At 41.5% G+C, this 23,812-nt stretch overlaps 1 protein-coding gene across 1 annotated transcript in view; it reads right to left on the bottom strand.

Moving 5' to 3' along the window:
- Positions 1 to 23,812, bottom strand: part of XRCC4 (X-ray repair cross complementing 4) — a 133,997-nt gene extending 110,185 nt beyond the window's left edge. Inside the window, exons 1-2 of the mRNA XM_056848168.1 lie at positions 23,656 to 23,812; positions 20,793 to 20,983 (exon numbers count right to left, since the gene is read on the bottom strand). Of these exons, the coding sequence (XP_056704146.1) occupies positions 20,793 to 20,983; positions 23,656 to 23,794 (330 nt within the window). The 5' untranslated portion in view covers positions 23,795 to 23,812. The remainder of the gene's footprint in view (positions 1 to 20,792; positions 20,984 to 23,655) is intronic.

Genomic DNA, 23,812 nt, shown 5'->3' on the forward strand with positions numbered 1-23,812 from the left:
ACTTGGTGGGCACCAGGAAAAGTATCGGCGGGCAACATGTTGAGAACCCGTTTTAGAAAGTCCAGAAAACAAAAACTAGTAATAAATAGTGCAAAGTCAGTGATACAGGCTTTCCCCCTATCTGGTCAGTGTCTAAGCTAGAAAAGCCAATCCATAATAGAGCACAAATGTTCCAGCAACATTCTTGTCTCCTCATCAGTTGTAATAGCCAATGGTTTTTAGGATGATAGCCAAACAATTCAAAATTAAGAACATTTTCTTAATCTGACTTTGGCTTTAGGACAACTAGAAAAGCTATTACTAGCCAGTCTGACTCTGTTGTTCCTTGGAGTTATGCATGAGTATTCTGTCCATTAGAGATGACCTCACGCCCAGCCCTTGCAAATCCCAGGTCTTTCCGTTGCTGTTTTAGCCCAATTCTTCAATCACTCCCTGGTGAAGTCTCCATGCATAAGCCAAAGTGCGGGACACAGAAGCTTGATGTCTTTCTCCCAGTAAGCACCACAACCAATTGCAAAGCAGTGTGTCAAGGTGCGGGGACTCAAATGCTTCCTGCTTCTTCAGAGTTCTTTCTGAGCAGAAGAAAGGATTTTAAAAATGAGGCTTGGGTTTGCCCCCCGCCCCCGCCGATTCCTTTTAGGGAGCTCCATTTTGTTTTGTATTAATGCTTTTTAACAAGGCACATAGGTTTCCGGGGGGGGGAGGGGGGAACTTCCAGATTTGAGCTTAGCCATTTTTTGCTGGTGCATAGCGGTTTTGGAATTCGCAAGAGAAAAGTGTGGGTCGAGCAAGCATGGAACCCCAGGTAAAACTCCCGTGCATAAATGACCCAAGTATGCACTCTATTACTGAGGCACAACCCCTCCTCTTGTAGGCCTCTAGGACTTTTATTGCTGTATCAGTTGACTCTCTTGACACTGTCAAGAAAATGCTTAAAAACTGCCTAGAAATACTTTGGAATTTGGCTTGATTTCTGTAGAAAGAGACTTCAGCCATTCAAGTGCTTATGCACCCTCACCTCCCCCACTCCCAGGTCACCTTTTATTTTCATTACCAATTTAGTATGCCAGTGACATAGCGAGAATGTTACAAAGGGGGAAAGTATACTTGGGACAGATGCAAGACAAACACTAATGATGACTGTCTTCAGATATGAACTACTTGCGTATGTAAGGGTTTCCGAGGCAAATACAATTCATGGGTGCTGTCTGGTTTCCACAGCAATACATAGCCTGTTTACTTTAAATATTACAGCTTAAGTAATTTTTAGAAAGTACTTTTTATTCAGAATCTGAGCCAATGGGAACACAAAAGGCCAAATGCATGAAGAATTGGTGGGATCCAAATGAACTCCAGCCAATCCCACAGCATTGCAGAATAAAAAAGCTGAACTACAGCTGTTCAAGCTTAATGTAGTGATCTATTGCCTTGTATATTTCCAATTTCATCCTCCCAATAAAAGAGAGCAATATGAATGCTGTAAAAACAGAAAACAGACAAGGATTTGAAGAAAAATATCTTAGAATTAACAGTCCCTTATATTCTCTTTATTGAAGCTGGGGCAAAGGGAAGGAGACCTGGGTCAGAAAGTTCAATCCAGCTCTTAATTAAAAAAAAAAAACTTGAACCAAGAGTTTAGCATTCTTTGTATAACAGGAAGTGCTGGTGCCCCCAGGAAAAAGCAACAATAGCCCTCCCTCTATTGCTCTTATTCTCTGCTTCTGAATTTCTCAGACCTACCTAGTTGGGCACTGTAAGAAACATGATGATGGGCTAGATCAGAGGTGTCAAACTCATTTATTATGAGGGCCAGATAGGACATAAATGTCACTTTGTCAGGCTGGGCCATGCATACCATAAAATTTAATGCCAGATACAGGAGATAACAAAATTTTGTTATTTTTGCAAAGCGAATTAATGATATTATTTTTAATTTATTTTTTACTTAAAATACAAACATGATTAACACAATAACACTTGTACAGTATTTTCTTTTATTTAACAGTCTTTAATCATTGACACCTTGGGACTTGGGGGGGGTGGCTGGCTGGCAAGCTCACAGCGGACTCGCCAGCCCAGATCGGGAGTGGGGGGGTGGCTGCCTTAGCTGGCTTGTGGGCCGGATAAGAGCCGTCAAGGGCTGGATCTGGCCCCCAGGCCTTATGTTTGACACCCCTGGGCTAGACAGACCCACTGCTCAAATCCTGCAGAGTTTTTCTTCAATCTCATATATGTATAAAGCAATGATGGTCAACCTTTTCAACAACTGCACCGCAAGTCAACTGAAAAGTGTTTAGACTATGTTACTCAAAAAAGCATTATACTATGTATGCCAGAGTGGTAGCTGTGTTAGTCAAAGAATCTGCTGCACCCCCCAAATTTAAAAAAGTATATATACAGAAAGGTAAAACAGAATGGGAGTGGGATGTTACTACAGATAGAGGCTGGAAGGCCCAACATTCCAAGATGCGGGATGTACAGAGTCCAGATGAAACTGAAATTTAGTCAAGAGGGTAGACAATCCAATCAGAATGGACATGGACCATTCCCAGCTACTGGTGAATTGGCACAGTAAGGTGAACAGTATACACATATGTGTATAGAAGGAAAGCCAGCCTCCTAACCATAAGAAACTACTCACTAGTAATAATCCACCCTCAATCCTTTGTAAACTTGTGCACATATCTCTACTAACTGAAAGCAATACAACATGAATTTGATGAAGTTGGATTAAGGACGCTCAAACAACAATGATTTTGCTAGTCTTTAATGTGCCACAAGATTTTGTTTCTTTGGTAGCAGCAAATTAACACAGTTGCCCCTCTGGTATATTTAAAGTGAACAACGTAATGCAAATACAAAATAATCTTTCAATTAAAATTATCAGCTTTGATATCTCTCATTGTTATAATGTATTTCAGTTTAATTCATTTCATAAATGTGACAGTTCAGGAGATGTAATTAAGAGAATGATATCCGTGACAAATCAAAATAAATGGGGTTTCTGGTAGTTAAGTTTATACACAAATACACTTTCCAGGAAACCAAAGGGTGGAATAAAATAATAAAACCTGAAACTACATAAGTGATGGCCATACCACAATTAACCAAGTTTAAAGCCCTAGACATTGCCACTAAAATCGCATATCAGCCAAGAACTTCCTGTTCCATACACACTCCAAATCTGATTCTCTTACAGAATGTATGTGGAGCAGAATTTCTCTTGCTGATCTTAATGGGCAGATGAACTCACAGGAGGAGAGATGCCTGTTCAAACAGACAGGACTCAAAATTCAAAGGGTAAGGCCAGGCCTGAAGGCCACCTAGAAGGCATTTGGTAGCCAGGATAAGCTACGCATTAGTGGAGTTGTGTCCTCGAGGAGGCGTCCTGCCCCAATCAAGACACCGGACGTGCCTATGGGTTAGAATAATAAGAAATGACGTGTAGGGGGATGGCACTACTGGGAAACTTATTTTTATTAATGTTTATTATATTTTATATGCTGTATACCACCCTGGGAACTTTTTCTTTGTTGAAAGAAGATCTATAAATAAATTACCTTACCCATCTTTTACTCTATCACCTTCATTTTGCGGTTGAGACTCACTTGTCTCCATATTTGGCAACAGAACAACTAAACAAGCTTGTGGTCAGTGCAGAGCAAAAAGGAGGAGGACCACATGTAATTCAATCATGCTAACTGGAGCTGAATAGGAGTCATCTTGAAAAGCTTTACCTTTAGTTCCTGGCATTCAGATTATTAATCAAAGACTCCGGAAATTAATCAGTGTGGCTTTAGCCACTAGAAGAACCTGCCACGATAATCATTTGCATTACCTAATCACAGGAACTGTGCCTATGTTTAGGTCATCCTCAGTTTTGTTTTCTGCTTTTGGTTGAGCTGTCTAAAAGTTCCAATTTACATCATCTGAATTGCCCAAACCCCACTTCTTTGCACTGGTTGAAGCTATCCCAGACAACATCCCCCACCTCCTAGAACCCACCTTTCTTTTATTTCATCTGAATTATTCCCATGATCCCAAACCGCTACCCATCTCCCTTTGCCTAGTAATGATATACATTTGGCCCCTATCACTGCCCACTTTCCTCTTTCCATGTCCGGTCCTATCACTGCTTGACCTATAACCGTAAACAGAATCTTTCCCCACAGTGACATTTTTGCTGGCTCCAAGTTACCAATGTTTGTGCAACTGCAGGACTCCAGTGTATGACACAATATGTACCCCTGCTCTGTTCCTTTTGAGTTACCTACTGCCCTGAAGCTTCAATTTCCTAATTGTTGTTGGAGACTGAGTTGGACTTTTAAGATCAGAAGCTATAAATCTTGCTTCCCCTTCCACTCTTGTCTCTCTACTTGAATGAAAACTAGCTTTCGGGGGATGTGAAATAATTTTCTCTTTATTGGGTACTTTGGGCATTGGGTAGTTTGTGTTATTTGACTGCTTAAGATTTGCTAATTCCAATACCCAATAATTTCTATTATTCCTTGCAATGATTACTACTTCTAATCAGGTCTTGGTGTTCCTTCCAAACATACAGTGACACACACACCCCAACTCAGTCATAGATCCATCTGTGACCGAGTGGCGAGGTGCCACTACAAGTTTGGAAGGAACATTCTCACATACAGCATAGTGCAGTGGTTTAGAGAGGTGGTTTGGAGTGGTGGACTCTGATCTGGAGAACCGGGTTTGATTCCCAGCTCCTCGATATGAGCGGTGGAGGCTAATCTGGTGAACTGGATTTGTTTCCCCACTCGTACACATGAAGCCAGCTGGGTGACCTTGGGCAAGTCACAGTTCTATTAAGAGCTCTCAGCCCCACCTACCTCACAGGGTGTCTGTTGTGGGGAGGGGAAGGGAAGGTGATTGTAAGCCGGTTTGAGTTTTTCTTTAGCGGAAAAGAAAGTTGGCATATAAAAACCAACTCTTCTTCTTCTTCTAAATGAGAATATAGACTTTCAGATCTCATGGCCAGCTATCTCTTTTTTCAACCACAAAAGATGCAAAGCAGAAACCACAGCAAAGGTTGGAAATTATTTTCTTATCAATATTACCAGTGAAACTTAAAAGTAAAATAAACCTGGCAAAGTCCAATGCAAGGAAATGTATGTTAATTAGATGAATTGTTTATCAGTATTTTGGCACTGACAAAAAGAGTATTTGTTCCTCATTGTACATAAAAAGGTATATAGCACTTGGGAGTTTCAGAATTAGATGAACTGCAGTAATTCTGATAATCCCAAATAGAAAAGGCTCCCGGGAGACTAGAGACCCAGATATCTCAAAGAAATTATAACAACTGGGAATCTGAAGACTGTTTTTATTACCATCTGCACAGAAGGTCGATACCTAAGAATTAGTTATCAGCTCCTTCGAAGAATGATAATGGTTTTCAGAAATCTGAAATGTTATCCTTTCAAATAATTCAAAATTTAGTTGGCACAATTAAAGAAAGATTGTCAAGCAGTGTTAACAGAGCCCTGCAGATTCTGAGTCAATAGCTTCTTTTTCAAAACTGTACCTGTAAATCTAAAGCATTAGAGTAAATGGAGATTAACAGTTATTATCATTGTGCTATTATGCCTTCCTAGAACACCTGCTTTGTTCTAGCAGACATATGTTTCTTCTGTTGCTTAAAGGGGGGGGGGAGTCAGAAAAGAAAGCATGGATATGAGTTCAAAATGCCCAGTAAGAAAAAGTTTAGATTTGTAAAACTTGTAACCTAATCCTGAAGCTTTGATGCATTCATAGTGTTCTCACATGAACAGTTTTCCCCTTGTCGCTCAAAACTGGATGGTTTAAAATCTAATCACGTGACTCTAGACAGAGCTTTTAATGTTAGATTTACAAATCATTGCACAAGAACATTGTCATAAATCATGATGTTATGCCAGGAATGAAGCAAAGTAACCATAACAACAATACTCACTTTTTTCTGCTCACAGGTTTGAAGAAGGTATTTAAATGATTTGCTGAAAGCTATGTAATATAAATTTTACTCAATACAAAACCTTATTGATGCTCTGAAACTTTCAGTGTATTTTAGAACTCTCACTCCTTCAACCCAAGCCTCTCTTATACTCAGGGATCAGATTCTGAGTTCACCACTTATTTTACTTATTTTATTTTTGGGGAGGAGCTGCGGCTCAGTGATAATCTGCTTGGCATGCAGAAGGTTCCAGGTTCAATCCCCGGCATCTCCAGCTAAAGGGTCTAGGCAAGTAGGCAATGTGAAAGACCTCAGCCTGAGACCCTGGAGAGCCGCTGCTGGCCTGAGTAGACAATACTGACTTTGATGGTCCGAGGGTCTGATTCAGTGTAAGGCAGCTTCATGTGCACAGGCTTCCAAAAGACGACTAGTTAATTCCATAATTATATTTATTGAAGAAAAACAAGCACATATGTGATTACAATTTTTAGAGACTTATATATTACTTAAAACAAACAGGGATATTTTGAAGCCAGTGTACTGTGCAGACTCAAGGCTTCCAATTGCTTCCATTTGCTGTATTTCTCTTTCACACAGGGAGAAATAGTCAAGGCCTTCCTGAAGAAGTCAAAAGGGTGCCCATATTGGCCTCTTTCCAGAGGCTACTCTACTTAAAAGGCTTAGAATAACAAGTAATCTCTAATGTCATACCTGTAAGTTACCTGGTTATTATGTGTGTGCTAACTATTACAGGAACTGTTATTTGTAAGCTGAGCTTGAGCTGTTTACTGCAGGAATTGCAGTTAAGTATTTTAATAAATACAAAATGTTATGAAAAAAAGTTCTCTAAATTGCCTGAGCCATGTAAAGCCAAGTATTGGACATACACACACACACACACAGCGCCGCCCCAGGAGTTTTCCTCCCTAAATATCTTACTTTTCCCCAAGTTATTCAAAACATTATAGAGTAATTACATCCCAGCTTAGGTTTTATTTTTGGCCACAGTGATCAAACAGCCAATGGCAAACCTTCTCCAAATGATCCTGCATGATATGAATTATTTCAACCCACAGTAGAATCACAGAATCATAGAATTGGAGGGGACCACCAGGGTCATCTAGTCCAACCCCCTGCACAATGCAGGAAATTCACAACTATCTCCACCACACACACCCAGTGACCCCTACTCCATGCCCAGAAGATGGCCAAGATGCCCTCCCTCTAATGATCTGCCTAAGGTCATAGAATCAGCATTGCTGACAAATGGCTATCTAGCCTCTGCTTAAAAACTTCCAGGGAAGGAGAGCTCACCACCTCCCAAGGATGCCTGTTCCACTGAGGAAATGCTCTAACTGTTAGAAAATTATTCCTAATTTCTTGACGGAAACTCTTTTGATTTAATTTCAACCCGTTGGGTCTGGTCCAACCTTCTAGGGCCATAGAAAACAACTCGACACCATCATCTATATGACAGCCCTTCAAGTACTTGAAGATGGTTATCATATCCCCTCTCAGTCTTCTCTTTTTCAGGCTAAACATACCCAGCTCCTTCAACCTTTCCTCATAGGACTTGGTCTCCAGACCCTTCACCATCTTGGCCGCCTCTGGACACATTCCAGCTCGGCTACATCCTTCTTAAATTGCGGTGCTCAAAACTGAACACAATACTCCAGGTGAGGTCTAACCAGAGCAGAGTAAAACGATACCATCACTTTGCGTGATCTGGACACTATACTTCTGTTGATACAGTAATCAGGGTTCAGATCAAGATTTGGGCTGTTTTTACTGGTACTGTGATCAATGATCCCCTTGATTCTTCTGGAGCTCTCTGTGGCCTATCATCATCAAATCCTTTTGGGAAGGCTGAGGAGATGCTGCTGTACAGTGGTTCTACTATCACCTCTCTGACCAAATTCGTAACATAGTATTGCATGACGTCTGGTCTGCCCCGTGGGAACTGATCTGCAAAGTAACATGAAGATGAATCTTCATCAGTGCTCTTTAACATCTATATGCAGTCACTGTGAGAGACCATCTGCCTATCTGAAGTGTAGTGTTATTAATATGCGGATGACAGTGAACTCCATTTCACTTTTCCATCTGATTTAGACGCAGTTTCCCATTCCAGTATCTGAACCCAATTGTGGAATGGAGGAAGGAGAATAAATTAAGGCTGAACTCAGGAAAAAACAAACAGATGTCACTGATGGTTGGGGTACAATCATACAAGCAAAAAGCACATGGAAGTCTATTCCTATATGCCGATCTTATTATTTGGATTGGAAGATGGGATTTTAAAACCTTATATTTCCACATGCCCTAATCAAAACCTTTGTCCAGAAGGTTTCTCACATGCCCCCCTCCATCAACTAGGCAATTCTTCCAATTCTCTTCCAAAGTCTATGAATTAGGCATGTTTTTATCTACTTGTTCTCCTGAGAGAGTTGAGGCCAGGATGTCTCATTATAAAAAAGTAAGATTGTGAAACCTTGAAGTCAATATATAAACAGACTACTTTATTTTTCACATCCAAATCAGTTTAAAGTTCCTCTTTCAAAGTGCCAAGTCCCCCAAAAAATCATCATAAGCAATCAGGCACCTTGGGAAGCCTCCCTGTTGGAAGCCTCACACTTTGTCTGTAGCTTTTTCTTAAACACAGAAAGAAAACTTCTGATAAACTTCAAGAGATTATGAAGAACTAAGACTTTTCTCAGGATACTGGAGGATACAGCTTTTACAATGCCAAACATTCCCACTGGGCTTATAAAAACGTGATCATTCTCGCTCTCGTTCTCTTATTATATGTGACTAAATCAAATTTCCAGAAATGAAAAAAGTTACTGAGTTTACAATGCATTAAAACGTGAACTGAGCCAAACATGATTATTTTGCTTATAGATTATTTGGCAACCAATATATTGTTTTACAGGCTATAAGATAACCAGATGTTCTATTCCAGCAGCATATTCCCTATCAGACTCACACTTAGCTGTGTTCCATCATAACTTATTCATGTAATATGAAAATAGCCCAATTCATTCCTGATAACAACACATAGATGTACTGCTTCAGCTCAGCGTGAAAGTTGAGGTTCCCCAAAACAACTGTTCTGGGGAACTCAACACTACAGCCATAATCATCTTTGTAAGCTCAGGAAGGGAAACTGTTAGGCAGAAATGAGGGCAGCAAGGACAGATTCCTGTTCAGTCTTCATCTCACAGCATCAAAGGCAGACACTTAAAGGTTTAGGACAAGAAAGCATATGGTTAGGGTAACGAAATCATAACAGACTGTCCATCCCTATTTACATTAGCTGCTGATGAACAGGCAGACAAAGCTGAAAGAATCAACCCACCTACGTCAAATTGCCATGCTCATCCAGTATTAAAAGCCAGGACAGGTGATGGTCTTCCATGTACTGACCCAGCCCTTACTAGTAGCACCCTCACACCAGAGATTCCCGAGAACACGGGCAAAATGCGGGGAAACGCAGGGGGAGAGCGAGGCGACCTCTGACAGTTGGAAACGGCACGCATAATCCAAAGACCCAAAGTCATTGGAGGGGTGACGGTGAGGGGAACAGCCATGCATAAAAGGCCATATTTTAGCATCTTGGGTGTTTCTTATTTTCAAAAGGTCCCATAGCATCTTCTCAAACTTCATAAACACGAAACAGGCTAGTATATAATAGATGTGAAATATACAGAGGTACTCCTTCACTGTTTTGTGACATCAACGGGCATGGCACATTTGTGTTGCAGGGAGACTGTCATGCCCTCAATATATGTAACAGAACAGTGATGAAATAATTGTGAATGCTTAAAACATAGTGAGCATCGTACAGAAAGGACCACTGACAGTGCGAGGGGGTCACACACATGGGCAGTGGAACAGTGTCCACCACCACTGCATCATAAACAGCTTTCGAAACACCTCTGGATTTAAAAAGCAGTTTGAAGTGTGTGGGTGTATGTGGGGGGTATTTTTGTGAGGCTGGGGAAGCCACAAACTTCCCTGGATAACAGCCATTATGGTGGTTCTTTCCTATGGTGAAATTTTTACATGAAAAGGTTGTGAGAAATGCAGAAGTGACCAAGAAGAAACAGCATCACACTCTCATAAGTACTGTAGTTTTCATAGATCACAACTACTTCCTTCCCACCCACCCCCGCTTAAGTGCTTTAATGTTTTGGCCATTGCCCAAGCTATAAAAGCCGATATGAGCAAGATCTCTGTCCAAAACATCTTTTGCAAACCCCCCCAACCCAGTAGAAAACTGTTAAGCAGAGGAAAAAAATAGGTAAGGTTCTAGCAAAAGTACGCTTAATTTTCATCCTGGCAGTCTACTTGCTGCATACTTGTTGTCCTTTCCTAGAAGGTGGCCTTGATTAAAGCCCATTGTTCAGGAAACTGAATACATGTGTTCCCAGATAGCATAAATACGCTGCTATGGCTAAACAACATTTGATGAACACATGCAGCGCTGGAAGCAAGCCAAATACAAACCTTTGTGTTCAGAACGTTATACAAATACTGCCTGGCATGTCTGATTTAAATTACACAGCGATTAAAATCCACAAGCTTTCAGTATTCCCTGGGTTTAACCCATCATGGCTATTATCACTAAAAGGGCATTCGCCCCAAAGGTCAAATCGTACAGTACAAAAGTATGACTCGTTTAAAGTTGGAATAGAAATATGTCTCTGTCTTGTCAGAGATGACTATGAAGTTCCTTGCCTAGCCATGACCAAACACTTGGAAATTAATACTTATTACAGAGAATTTAAGATCTCTTCCTTGGGTGTTTCACTTCTTGCTTCTTTAGCTTAGAAAACAAACACTACAGCAGACATGAAATTCAACTCCAAGCACATTCTACTTTTAAGTCCCATCAGCCTAGGAACATGGGATGCAACGCCGCATTTGTGCCAGCACAGCTGCACTGCAAAAGCCTCGTTAAGAGTCAGATATGGGTAAAAGAGAAAGAGAGAGAGAGGGAGCGCACGTGTATGCAGACCGGCAAAGCCACAGAAGTATCAGTCCAACAATAAAATTCTAAAACATGAACAGAAAACACACGAACACCAGATGCCAAGGGGAACAGCCCCAAAAAGATCCCACAGAAAGAAGGCAGGAAAACAAGTGACAATACCATGCTAATCAGGCAGTGCGACAATACAGAAAACTTAATTCTCCTGTTGAGTTAGAAAGCTTGCTCAAGCATAAAAAGGAATGGAGATTGATGCTCAAATATTTAAAAAAACAACGGCATGCAACAATGCGGCCTTGAGAAAGATTAATTGCCATGACTGAAACAAATAATGTGAATGGTTTCTGGGAAATGGTGGCAGCAGGGACACAAAGCAGGGAACCTCTGTGGGTTGGGGTGACACCCAAGGAATGGGAGAAACATTATAAAGAAGTGTTTAAAACATCATACATAGAGTTGGTATCCCTGTGTCTTGAATTGAGCAGTTGTTGGCATCCAGTTTCTTCAGATGAAATTAAACAACTGATATCAGTAATGAAGGAGGGAAAAGAACGAGGACCTGACTATGTCCCTGCGGAACTTCTTAAATCAGATCCAGCATATTGGGGAATAGTTTTTGCTTGTGTGTTTACGAGAATAAACAAAACAGGTCAGTTTCCAGCAACACGGGCCAAGTCCATAATTGTACCTGCATTGCTGTTTGGTACCTTCCTGGTATGATAGTTTTATTAGATAAATATGATTCTATGTTAGCTCAGACTTCACAGTCTATCCGTCCACTTAAATGGACAACTGAGAGAACGGTACAAAGGAGGTCCTTGCTACATTAACTGCTCAGAATTTGAGGAACCAGCTTGAAAGAGCCTTGGGGGTAAAAGATTTTTTCCCCCTCTTACTGGAAAAACGTTTGTTTTTGATTATAGTTCAAAAAAGAGAGAGTTCTCGTTCATGGTTTGAATGCAAGTTTTCCAACAAGGACATGTGTCACTGCCAATAAAAATAAAGAAAATATGGGATGAAGATGCAGTCGTGAAAGTCCAACACCACATATATATGCTGACTTGTTGTTTCATCACATGTAAATGAACCATGTGATCAGATGTTTGGATTCAGTTTAACGCTTAGCTGCATCATGAACCACTTTAGAATTTTCAAAGCATTTCTATACATTGTGATAATTTGTTAAGGCACTGAGAACCACTATGCTTATACTATGTTAATGTGGTATTTTATATATTGCAGTCTTTTAGGTGTTTTTATAATCATTGTTTTTTTATATTGTAAGCTGCCTTGAGCTTCGTTAATAGAAGAGATCCCTCCTCATACCATCCAATCAGCCATGAAATTAGTTCTTCTTGCCTCATCAATAGTGCATATTCTTTCACTTAGCTGTTATACCATACAGGAGAGAAAGCACCAACATCACACCCTATATGAGCATTTGGAGCAAGAGTAACATTTTATACCCTTATTATTCTTGTGAGGGGGGAATAAAATAGTGGGGAGGAAGAACGTAAACTATTTAATCCCAATGGGCTTTACATATGATTCTAACAAATTAGAAAATTAGTCCATGAATGTGTGAGCTAGTCTGACATATTTGAACACCATTTTGGTAAGATTTACATTAGTGTTATCACTAAGGTTTTTAACGAGGATTATAATTATTATTTGCCAGTCGCAGGTGATGCTTGCCATTTTCCTATCATGTGCTAACTATGCTGAAGAGATTATATAGTCAGGATCATTTATTTACTTTAATTCTCAGTAGAGTCAGTACTCTAAATATCAGGAGGATTCACCTGGGGATTCTTACTAACAAACTATAATGTAAATCGGAATTCAATATGCAGATACTCAGCAACATACAAATACTTTTTATTTGGATTACTTGGTCATAGATCTTGAAACATTTTAAATAATTTATGTAAGTAGATAATGTGAAGGACGATGTAGATTTACTTCTGCACACAACACATTATTAATGTACAGAACTCACTACGAGATGTGCTGATTGCACCTAAATTTCTACATAGAAAAGATTAGAAAGCAAAGAAGGACAGAACTATTCATGGCTATTACTCATGATACCCAAATGAAACTATTCATTATGACTGAGCAGGCTATATAATAACAGTCAGAGTACCAGAAGTAGGGCTGTCAAAAAAAAAAATTCGGTACAGTTCGAATTCGGCCGAATTTGGCCCTTGTGGGTTCGGTACGTGCCGAAGTCCGAACTCCCCCACTTCGGATCCGTTCAATTCGGCGGGAATTCAAAGTTCGGGAAAAAAATTCGGCCGAATAAAGCCATTAAAAACACAACCGCGCCTTTCCGCGGCTCTGGGGGGGCATTTTTGGGCTTAGAGGTCCCAAACTTTCAGCAGAGCTTCAAAGGACGTATATTGAAAGACTCCCCAAGTTTTGTAAAGATTGGGTCAGGGGGGGCTGAGATATGGGCCCTGAAAGGGGTCCCCCCCACCCTTAATGTGCATCTCTCAGCAGAGCTTGCCGCCCAGGCACAAAGCTCTTAGCCCCGACAAACAGCTGATGAGAGCAAGGGCGGGGCAGGTGCTAAGAACTTTGCAAAGCAACACAACTGAAAAGCAACACCTTTGCAAACATGCAAAGGGCGGGGCAGGTGTGAAGAATTTTGCAAAACAATACAACTGCAAAGCAACACAAGCACGCAATGCAACACCTTTGCAACAGTGCAAAGCAACACCTGACACCTGGGAGTTTGCATACCATGGAAAGGGACAGAGGCAGCTAGCTATGCATAATGAGCAGGAGGGGGTGGAATTTCTCCTTTTGCATTGGACTTGGGACCAGGCAGATGCATTCTTTAAGTCACCATTTGAAAACCAGTTTTGAGCAAGCATCAAAATAACCTAACTGATCTTATGAATGAGGAAAACCTGAAGAATAAAAATGAAGCCCCCCCTCAAACCAGGGAGAGAGAGACTGGAGGGGGAACACACACCCCAGGCAGAACCGGCAAAAGCCCCCTTTGGCTCCCCCCCCCCACAGAAACTGCTCCCTCCCCACACACACACAGAGAAAAGAAAAATTATAGATTAAAGCCCCCAAAGGGGTCTTACTGTGGCTGTCTTCTGTTCCAGCAGGAGGGGCTGGGAGGCTGGGTAATCCAATATGATTCCATTTGTATCCAATATAAGATCCATATGTATGCATCTCTCGAGGGTGATCCATTCATCCCAATAGGGAAAAGGGGAAAGCCCATATCTCGGGGGGCCCTGACCCAATGTTTACAAAACTTGGGTGGTCTCTTAAAAAGCCTTATCTGAAGCTCCGCTGAAAGTTTGGGGTCTGTACCCCAAAAAATGCGCCCCCTGCAGCCACGGAAAGGAGCGAATGTGCACAAGCACCCCCTCACACACACATGAGGATTTCCCTCTCTCTATCTCTTTCCACGACTGGCCGCACATCAGCTGATTCCTCCAGTACTCAATCCTGACTGATTGGCCAGAAGAAGACACAGCTTGGCCACCGATTGGCCGGGGGAGGAGAATGCTGCTTACTGAAGGTTATGCTGCTTACTGACGGCCCCGAATTGGCCGAATTTATTCGCGAACTCCCGAACTCGCTGAATTCGGGTCCCCCGGTTGCCCGCCAGTTTTGAGTTCGGTTCCTCCCGAACTAAAAACTGCCGAATCAAGGGAAATTCGGCTGATTTTCAGTTCGTTCCGAACCGAATTGACAGCCCTAACCAGAAGTCACTATCAACGTTTTCATCCGCCTAATACTTCTTGACTTCATAAAGTACTTTACCCACATTAGAGAAGCTAAACATCATATAGTGTTTAAAATCCTATACTCCATGTACCTGCATGTAGAAATAGGCTTCTGCTTGCCTGCCACTTTTCCGGATCAGAGGCAATGGGTGTAAAATGGATCTATACATGGATTTTGTGCATCCCTGCACTGATCTCAATAGGATATGTCACGTGCAGATACAATTTTTGTGTTTTTAGACCTGTATCAAAGTATTTCAGTTTTTAAAAATTCATATTTTGCTAGTTTACTTTCACATATTTATACTAATAAATAGTGGATGCGACCGAACAATACATGAATTAGCTCCAAACTATGTAAAATATGGAGGTGAAAATACAAATTTCAGAATAAAAAGACCACTAAAACACCTCCAGTGCATGCATGTGCACACACAAAGTGCTTTTCTCCTTAGCTGTGCTTTAATGCTAGGCCATAGATCGGTTGCACCTTGGTGGCACTTTGCACACACTCATACACTGCTCAGCTAGGAGAAAAGCCCCAGACGGGGAGGTACTCAAGAGTTTCAGAGATGGTTTAGTTCCCATCACTCACATGACCCTTTGCTGTACAGTCAGAACTCTGCCTTCCATCCCACTATTATAGGTGACAAGTGGGAATCCGCAAGCAATTTATGGGAGGGCATTCCTCTGCTCTTGCTTCCTTCCATCTTCATTGTCAAAGTTCCCCCTCTCTCTTTCTGTTCCACCCCTTGCCTAACAATCTTTGCTCATCTGCTTCTTCCCCACCTCCTATATTTCAGCCTTCCCCCCTTCTCTAGCAATGTTTTCTTACCCCCCACCCTTTCTCCCCTCAGCGCTTGTGTAGCAGACGTGTTCTGGGGCTGGAATCTCAGCTCCCAGAGTGGAATGACAGCCCCTAGCAGTGAAATCAGTATTCTGGGCCTGGAATGACAATATTTCCAGCTATTCCAATTACCTTCCTTTTACCCAATTCAAGGTACATATTTCTACATTATCAAACCCTCAGTATAGTTGACTTTTTCATTTATTAAAGGATGGGGTAGCCGGCTCAAGGTTGACTCAGCCTTCCATCCTTCCGAGATCAGTAAAATGAGTACCCAGCTTACTGGGGGTAAAGGGAAGATGACTGGGGAAGGCACTGGCAAACCACCCCGTAAAGAAAGTCTGCCTAGGAAACGTCAGGATGTGATGTCACCCCATGGGTCAGGAATGACCTGATGCTTGCACAGGGGACCTTTACCTTTTAAGAATCTAAACATAAAAACTACCATTTCTCAACAGAAAATAAGTCATGTGTAACATTTTCTTTGTCACTTCCTATTAAAGTAACTCACCAGAACCAAAACGGTCTTCAAAGAAAATCCAAGAACAATCTCCTTTCCTACAGTTGCTCTTATTAAAATTCAGCCTATGTTTATCGTTTCTTTTCTCCCTTCTTGCTCCTCAATCTCCTTTTCGTTAGATTTGCGATTAAATGTTATTTCTACTGAAATAAAACACATTCAACAAATCAGATTTTTAAAGAAAGAATTTCACCAATGGGGCAGGCTAAAAAGCTATACACTGTAGTAGTTTCCTCAAAGGAGCTCAGGGTAATGTGTTGTATCTAACCAGTTTCTCTATTGGTGAACAAGAGAGGAAGTAGTCGCCTTTGACTACCAAAAACACTGGGGATCATGGGACCTGCATGGACAATAGCCATGTGGAACAGGGGTTATTGTAAGGAGGGGAACTGGATGGAACCAAGCAAAAAATGTGGTTTGATCCAACCCACTGATCTGACTACTACACAACAGTAGCTCTTGTGATTTGGATGGCCTGATGCCACTCCCATAAAACTGAACTGCACAGAACTTCCTTCTCTTAGGAACAAAATACTTGCTGAAAGAAACTTTATGTACTGTAAATTTAAGTTTTGCTTTGTTTTAAGCTCTGAATCATGTGGCAGAGCAGCATACAACCCAATATGCAATCTGAGGGTTTGATTGTTTAGGAAGCCAAGTCTTGTCCATAGCCCATGATTTTAAAGGGTTGTTTTTTTCTCATGACAAGAAGGGATTTTAACTCAGTAGAATAAGGAACTATAAACAATGGCTCAAAATACCAACTGCATCGCACAGCATGCAATCCAAAAACAGGAAAATGAACGGACTGATTTTCAGAACCTGACACTACCATTTGGGAAACTTTTGGGTCAGTTCAAAAAAATAAAATTATACTCCAAACGCAGTGACCTGTACTTTAGAACACACTACAACAATGCAGTTGAGGAAAAAGTGAAGCGGCTCAACAAAATTTCTTTCTTCAGACTAGTGAAGTCATGAAAGCGTGCCTCAAGCTGGAAATCTCAGCCTTTTGGGCTACGGTTTTATTAATGTTCCTTGGGGAAATAGAGAAAATACAATACCTGCCACTTTATTACACAGAAAGGCTCGCTACCCCTTGAATACTGCTTATCAAGAACTCTTTAATCAATTTAATTGCCACTTCCAAAGAGAAAGTCTTGCAGGAGTCCCATTATGTGTCAGAGGCAGAGAGTTCCTAGCTGAAGTGCTCGGAAAGATTTACTTCCAAGTGATCACCTACTTAGATCAAACAGTAAATCACTGACTCTTGTTATGGTGTTTGTTTAGGTGGCAGCAGTTTAACTGGCCAAGCCTCAATAGGCCCTTACTGAGCTTCTCAGTGTGTGTGGCCCATTTTGCTCTGCAGCTGGTTTGACACACAGGCCCCACTGTGTATCAAGCCTATTGTTATTTTAATGCAATTCTCAACAACCTGGTTTGCCCTTACCAGTCTGAGAGTCTTTCGGAAGAGGCAGGGCAGTTAACAGCTCTGTAAACAAACTCACCTGTCCCCAAAAGAAAGGAAATCATTAATAAAAGATAGAACGATTTGCTGAACTGAGTAGATCTCACTAAAATAGTAGATCTCTAACACATTAATGTCCTGCATGGCTGATTGCAAGTTCAAAAGACAAGGAACAACCTGACCCCAAGGAACAAAGGTTCTGTGGTATCTGTCAGTTTTTTTTTTAATTATGTAGTACAGTATAAACAAGCAATATTCATCTGAAAATTGCTTTCAACCACCCAGGTAACATTCAGTCTACTTTAAATAACCTTTTCACATGGGGAATATAAGCTTCTTTAGTAATTTCAACTTTTTTCCACGATCTTTACAACTGCACATTAATCTCATCTGCTTTTGCAGCACTATAAATCAAATAGAATTTCATACTGTTGCACGTCCATCATGATATTGTTCAATCAGTGAGCCAGCATGGTGTAATGGCTAAGAGCAACGGACTCTAACCTGAAGAACTGGGTTCGATTACCCACTCCTCCACATGAATCCTGCTGGGTGACCTTGTCCCAGTTACAGCTCTCTCAGAACCCTCTCAGCCCACAGGAAGGCAGGCAATGGCAAACCACCTCTGAACGTCTCTTGCCTTGAAAACCCTATGGGGTCGCCATAAGTCAGCTGTGACATGATGGCAAAAACAACAAAAACATTCATGTGAAATTTTCTCTTCTCAAATATCTTCTTAAAATGTATACAAGCTGTGTTAATTTGTTCTTGATGCCTCTTGATGTAATACAGAATATTTAAAAATAACGATTACAAGTTTCTCATACGTATGACTGCCTGGATTGTATTTAATTACCACTGCTGTCAGAATGGCCTTTCATGCTTAGCCTATGGGGGTTACTGCACTTGTACTTGCAGCGATGTATTAAGAGTCTGAAAATGTTATAAAAAATACTGTTCGCACTATGTATTCCCACCGATGTATTAAGGGTTTGAAAACGTTATAAAAAATACTGTTCGCACTTTGTTTGGCCCTTTAGCTGTGAAGACGTCTTCCAACCATTTATAAGCCATGGTATCAAAAAACCCTTTTAAAGTGATGTTTTTTACATTTTCAAACTCTTAATACATCGCTAGGAATACAAAGTGCGGTAACTTCCTATGTGTGGGCTGGCAAACACTGAATTCTAAGATGCAAAACACCTAATTAGGTCACGAAACATCCAGGACTGGTCCTTAGAGCACATTTTCCAGTGCTTGGTCTAGTTTGTTGTAAAATGACTCAACAAAGTACCCAAATGCTGTTTCCTTAAGCTAATAGTTCCAAAGGAAGACAGATTTTGCCAACTGGACATGCCCCTCCCCCAACGATCAGCCCATCTTTTCCTACCCCAAGTTTTAACCCATTAGCGGTACTTTCTTTAAACTTCAGGCTCCAGTCACTGATGTTTGGAAAACAGAGTTAACTGCATTTCCTTAAATCGTTCAAAAAGAGGAAGCAAGTAATGTGTAAGAAGACTAAGTCAGAACAGCTCCATCTGTACAGTGGGGGAAATATTTAAAATAGTATTTTTTGCTTTTTAGAAGTCATTTTGGCTTAGATGCAGCCTGAGGCTAGTGCAGGTAGAAGGATACCATTTGGAATGCGACTTTCTTGCCTCACCCCTCTCACCCACTGCAGCCCAGAATGCCCTGTCAAGGAGGTCCGGCCTGCCCTCCAGCAAACCGGTTCCTCCTTGGGTCAAAAGTTGCCAAACTCCCCACTGGGCTTCAGGACTCTCTCTAAAGCACAATGCAGGTAGACTCTGCTACCTTGTCGAGGAGACTCGGTCTGCTCTCCAGCAGGCCGATTCCTCTGTAGTTCAAAGTCACTAAATGTTCCCCTAAGGAAACCCAAATTCCTTACTGTGCCCCAGGATTCCCCCTTTGAGCGTAGTACAGGTATTTCGCCACCAGCTCTCAATTCCAAAAGGCTGGCTTTCCCAGGGATGAGCTGAGAGCTACTCTTCCCCAGCCAGTTTCCCAAAAGTCAAAAACAAGCAAAAACCGTTCCTGCAGAGTAGAGCTTCTGCCAGGGGAGGCTTATTGCCACAAAACACTAGGGTAGGTGGTTTCTCACACACACACACACACTCAGGCACTTGGATTTAGCCCTGAGACCCAAAAAAGGTTTCTCAGACTTCAATATAAAGTCTATAAGTTTATTTAATAAAATGTGCTCGTTACAGAAAGGAAATTATTTGTGAGGCAGATAGCATAAAAACAAGAAATCTTAGCAATCTCTAACTTCACAGTAATTCTTTAAGTTTCAGGCAAAATAGGCAAAGTTTCCAAGAGAGTAACAAATGCAAGGTTTTAGTTGATTTATAGTTACCAAGAACCAGGTTTTGGTCCTAACACGCAGAGCGTCAGTCCTTCCTGGTTGCCAAATGATGATCGCTTGGAGACATGACCAGCATGTCTCCCTCCCAAGCTTCATGATTTTTGATTAGAACAGAGTTCATATTTATCTCTCCCATCTCATTGGGTGATGGCCATTCCGCCCAATGAGATGTTGGGGACGCAATAAACTTGTAAGATATTTGGCATGACACCTCTAGGCCTTTTGAAGTTACAGATGTATTTGCATCGCTGCAGCAATACAAAACATCTGGGCTCCTTCAAGCTTTTGAGATGTCAGGCTTCTAACAGGATTGTCACCAAAAGAACAGATAGCTGATTTACAATAGGAAGGCTTTGAAATGGAGGTGCTTTGAAGTGGAGGTGGCAATGCCTCCGGTCTCCACACCTTTCCCCCCAAAGTGAAGTGGCTTCCCATGGGAAATGGGAATGGTTTCTCACGGGAATGGTTTGTGAGAGAGCTGGTCATCAGCTCCCAGAGTCTGATATCAAGACATTGAAGACATAGAAGGCCGCAGCCTGAACCTGAAGTTTGGTGATCAGAAGAAGAGCAAGGTTGCTTTTCTTTACATGCCCCTCCTCCAAAATTCTGCTTCCTACTTTACAAACATTTCATAATTAAAAAGATAAAGAAAAGTTTATGGTGCTAGGATTTTAAAAATGTTCTGGCAGCCACACACACATTTTTCTTCCTTCTCTTTTCCCTCCCAACTTGATCCATCTGTTGAGTGTAATGAAATTTTACATTACAAAATTCCTCAAAGGCAAAGTTTAAGAAAAAGTTCTCTATTACTAAAGATGTATTGTTCTACTGTGCATGAACTCTATTGGAATTGCATGAAAACACAGCAATACTTACAGAAACATCTTTCAGATTCTTTTCATAGGAAAAATTAAGGCAATCTGCATTTGCTTCTCCTTTAGAAATACCAAAATTGTACTTGTCTGCTTGTCCTTCTCTGAACAGCAGCACTTTTTGTAGTTCTTCAATGTATTTCTCTTGTTCCATTTCCATGTCACCAGCCTCCTTAGCTATTTCATCTTCGGAAACTGAAAGAAGTAAATTAGATGAATTAAAATTAAATTAAGAAGAAAGTTTTTTTTAAAAAAAATCAGTTATTGCTTGCTATCCTTCCCCACACACAATTTTTGTCAGAGGTTTCTCACAATACTTTCATGTACCACCACCCACCTTTTCTAAAAAATGAAGGATTACAATACTGTCAAATCTTTACAGATTCCTTCAAAGTATAGAAAAGTGTGGGGGGGAACCCAGTCATGCCATCTTTTCTTACTTTCTGTGACCCAGGTAACAATTAACAAGCCAATTATATGGGTACTCAAGTAAAGAATGTAAAAATTAGTACCTCTGAATCCTCGGTTCAATCCAAAGAAGATGGCATCTTGGCCATCTTCTGGGCATGGAGTAGGGGTCACTGGGGGTGTGGGGGGGAAGTAGTTGTGAATCTGCTGCATTGTGCAGGGGGTTGGACTAGATGACCCTGGTCGTCCCTTCCAATTCTATGATTCTAAGAGCTTATGTGACCTAAGGGTACTTCCGCTTGCATAGCTCGGGCTGCAGAAATTGCAATCACCCCTTTCAGTTGCCGCCCACTACGTCCCATACTGTTCCTGATGGTTCCCCGATACTCAAGAGCACTTTTTGGGGTGTCACAGGATGCTGCTGAAGACAAGGATTCACCCTAACAAATTTAGAGTTTCTGCTTGATCCTATGCACAATTAAGCCCACTGAACTCAAGAGGCTTTGTTGCCCCTAACGCTGTGTAAAATTACACCTTATATGTCCAGCACCCAAACCAAAGCTTGTGGAGGACCTTGCTAGGTATTTCAGTGACACTACTATATATTTTCAACTATGTTCATAACATCTGTAGCAAAATCAACTTCAAAATCCATAGTGTGTAGTGGCTTCTTATAGCCTTTTGGGCACAAGCGATGGCATAGTATTGATGGTATAGGGGCTAACATATCATATGTGCCACTACAATGACATTTCATGCAATTATTTATGTTACCTTTTTCAATTATATATTATTTATATATAATTTATTATTATATATTATGACGGGTTCTTTCACTTGGCACAGCCCATCACTGGAGTAAACAGCAGCAAAGAGAGCCTCCCTGCCAATACTAGGCTAGTCAGGCCTATCTATACCAGCAGAGTTTCACATCAAATTTTGTAATCTACCACCTCCTTGATTGAAAAGGTGTTTTTTTAATCATACTTGTAACCCACCTTGGGTCCCAGTGAGAAATCATTATCATCCACAGACATATCAGTTCACTCTGAAGTTTAGATAATGGGGGCGGGATGGATGCTCACCTGGGCCTAGGTGGTATTCAACTAAACTGTAGCTGCTATATGGCCCAGGAGGGGGGGGGGTTGGTGGGGCTCAGCACCTCCCAGCACAATTCTGTGCTGAAAATAAACACAATACCAGAAAATGATGTTTTTGCTACCTGTTTGCTTTAACAATAAGCCCCTATGTGTTTGTGTGTGGTAACATGCAGACCAGCCTTATGTTACTACACATCCACAAAGGAGCATATTGACCAAGACATACAATAGTATGTCCGGGGGAGACCTCCACACATGCACAAGATTCCCTCGCCTCCCCATCCTTCTGGGGGAGTTTTTGGCCCTCGATGACCAATCAGGCTCTGCCTGGCTCAGCTGGGGGGCGGGGTCCAGGCCAACGGACATTTTTAATGGCGTTGTGCCCTCTGATCTGCCCAGCAGGGATATCAGACCCTGCCGCACCGACAGAGCTTAGTCTGACTTGTGGCTTCCCTCACCCATCCCCTCCCTTGGCTGATGTGTTTTGTGGTGTGTTGCATTGGTGTTGCTGTGCATTAAACTGTTGTCTTTCTATTTCTTTTGTCACAACCATGTTTGACAGTATCAGCATGGGGCCAAATCCATTTTCAGGGGAAAGCAGCCTGCTTGCCCCCTTTCCCCCATCTTCAGGGATCCCCTAAACAGATTTTGGGGTGAGGTCTTACAGGGGACATGGCCAGCTCGGGGGCTGCCGAAGTGCCCTCATTTTCAAGTGGTTGGGGAAGCCACACAGAGGCTTAATGCCCATGAGGAATCATACACCTGCCATCCCATGGCAGATTCTTTCCCCAGCAGGTGGGGGCAGAATGGTATGCATCACTTGGCAGGCAGGTTGGCTGATGCCTGGATCTGTTGCCCCACGCTGTTCCAAGGCTCCTACAGCTGCTGTACCAATAAACTTGTGGCCAGTTTCAATCCAGAAAAAGTTGTCTGTTGTTATTGCAGGGGGAGGGGTACAGTTTGGGAGTGGTTGCCTCGCTATCACCTCACCCCCTTTAGCTCTGGGACAGCAATTAGGTTATGCAGTGATTAAAATTTCGATTCTTCCAACAATTCACTACAGACACAACAAACAGCACCACTGGATAGCAGGCTGCATAACTTGAAAGGTGATGAGATGTTAAAAGACAGGCATTATGTTATGCAGCACACCTGGGCTAATAGTTGCACATGATTTTATCCAGGATATAATACTCCAGAGAGGTAAACCAACCCAATACACTAGGGATATCTTCAGAGATTCCTACCATATTCTGCCTAGCTTTCTGTTCTTAGATCAACAGTAGAAAGTTTAGAACTATGGTATCCGTTTGATGAAGTAACTTTAAATATAAAGTAAAGTAATGTATTATATCTTACCTCTCCCAGACCAAGCCAACTGACCGTCACTGAGAATGACATCAAAGCCAAATCCTAGATCTTTTTCCCAAGTTATCTGAAGAAAATATGTTGTGCTTGGGTCTGAAACAGGATAGATTCTGCTCACTTTCTTCTCCATTATTCTCCACCACCTGTT

The sequence above is a fragment of the Euleptes europaea genome, chromosome 4 (assembly GCF_029931775.1).
Source record: "Euleptes europaea isolate rEulEur1 chromosome 4, rEulEur1.hap1, whole genome shotgun sequence".
NCBI lineage: Eukaryota > Metazoa > Chordata > Lepidosauria > Squamata > Sphaerodactylidae > Euleptes > Euleptes europaea.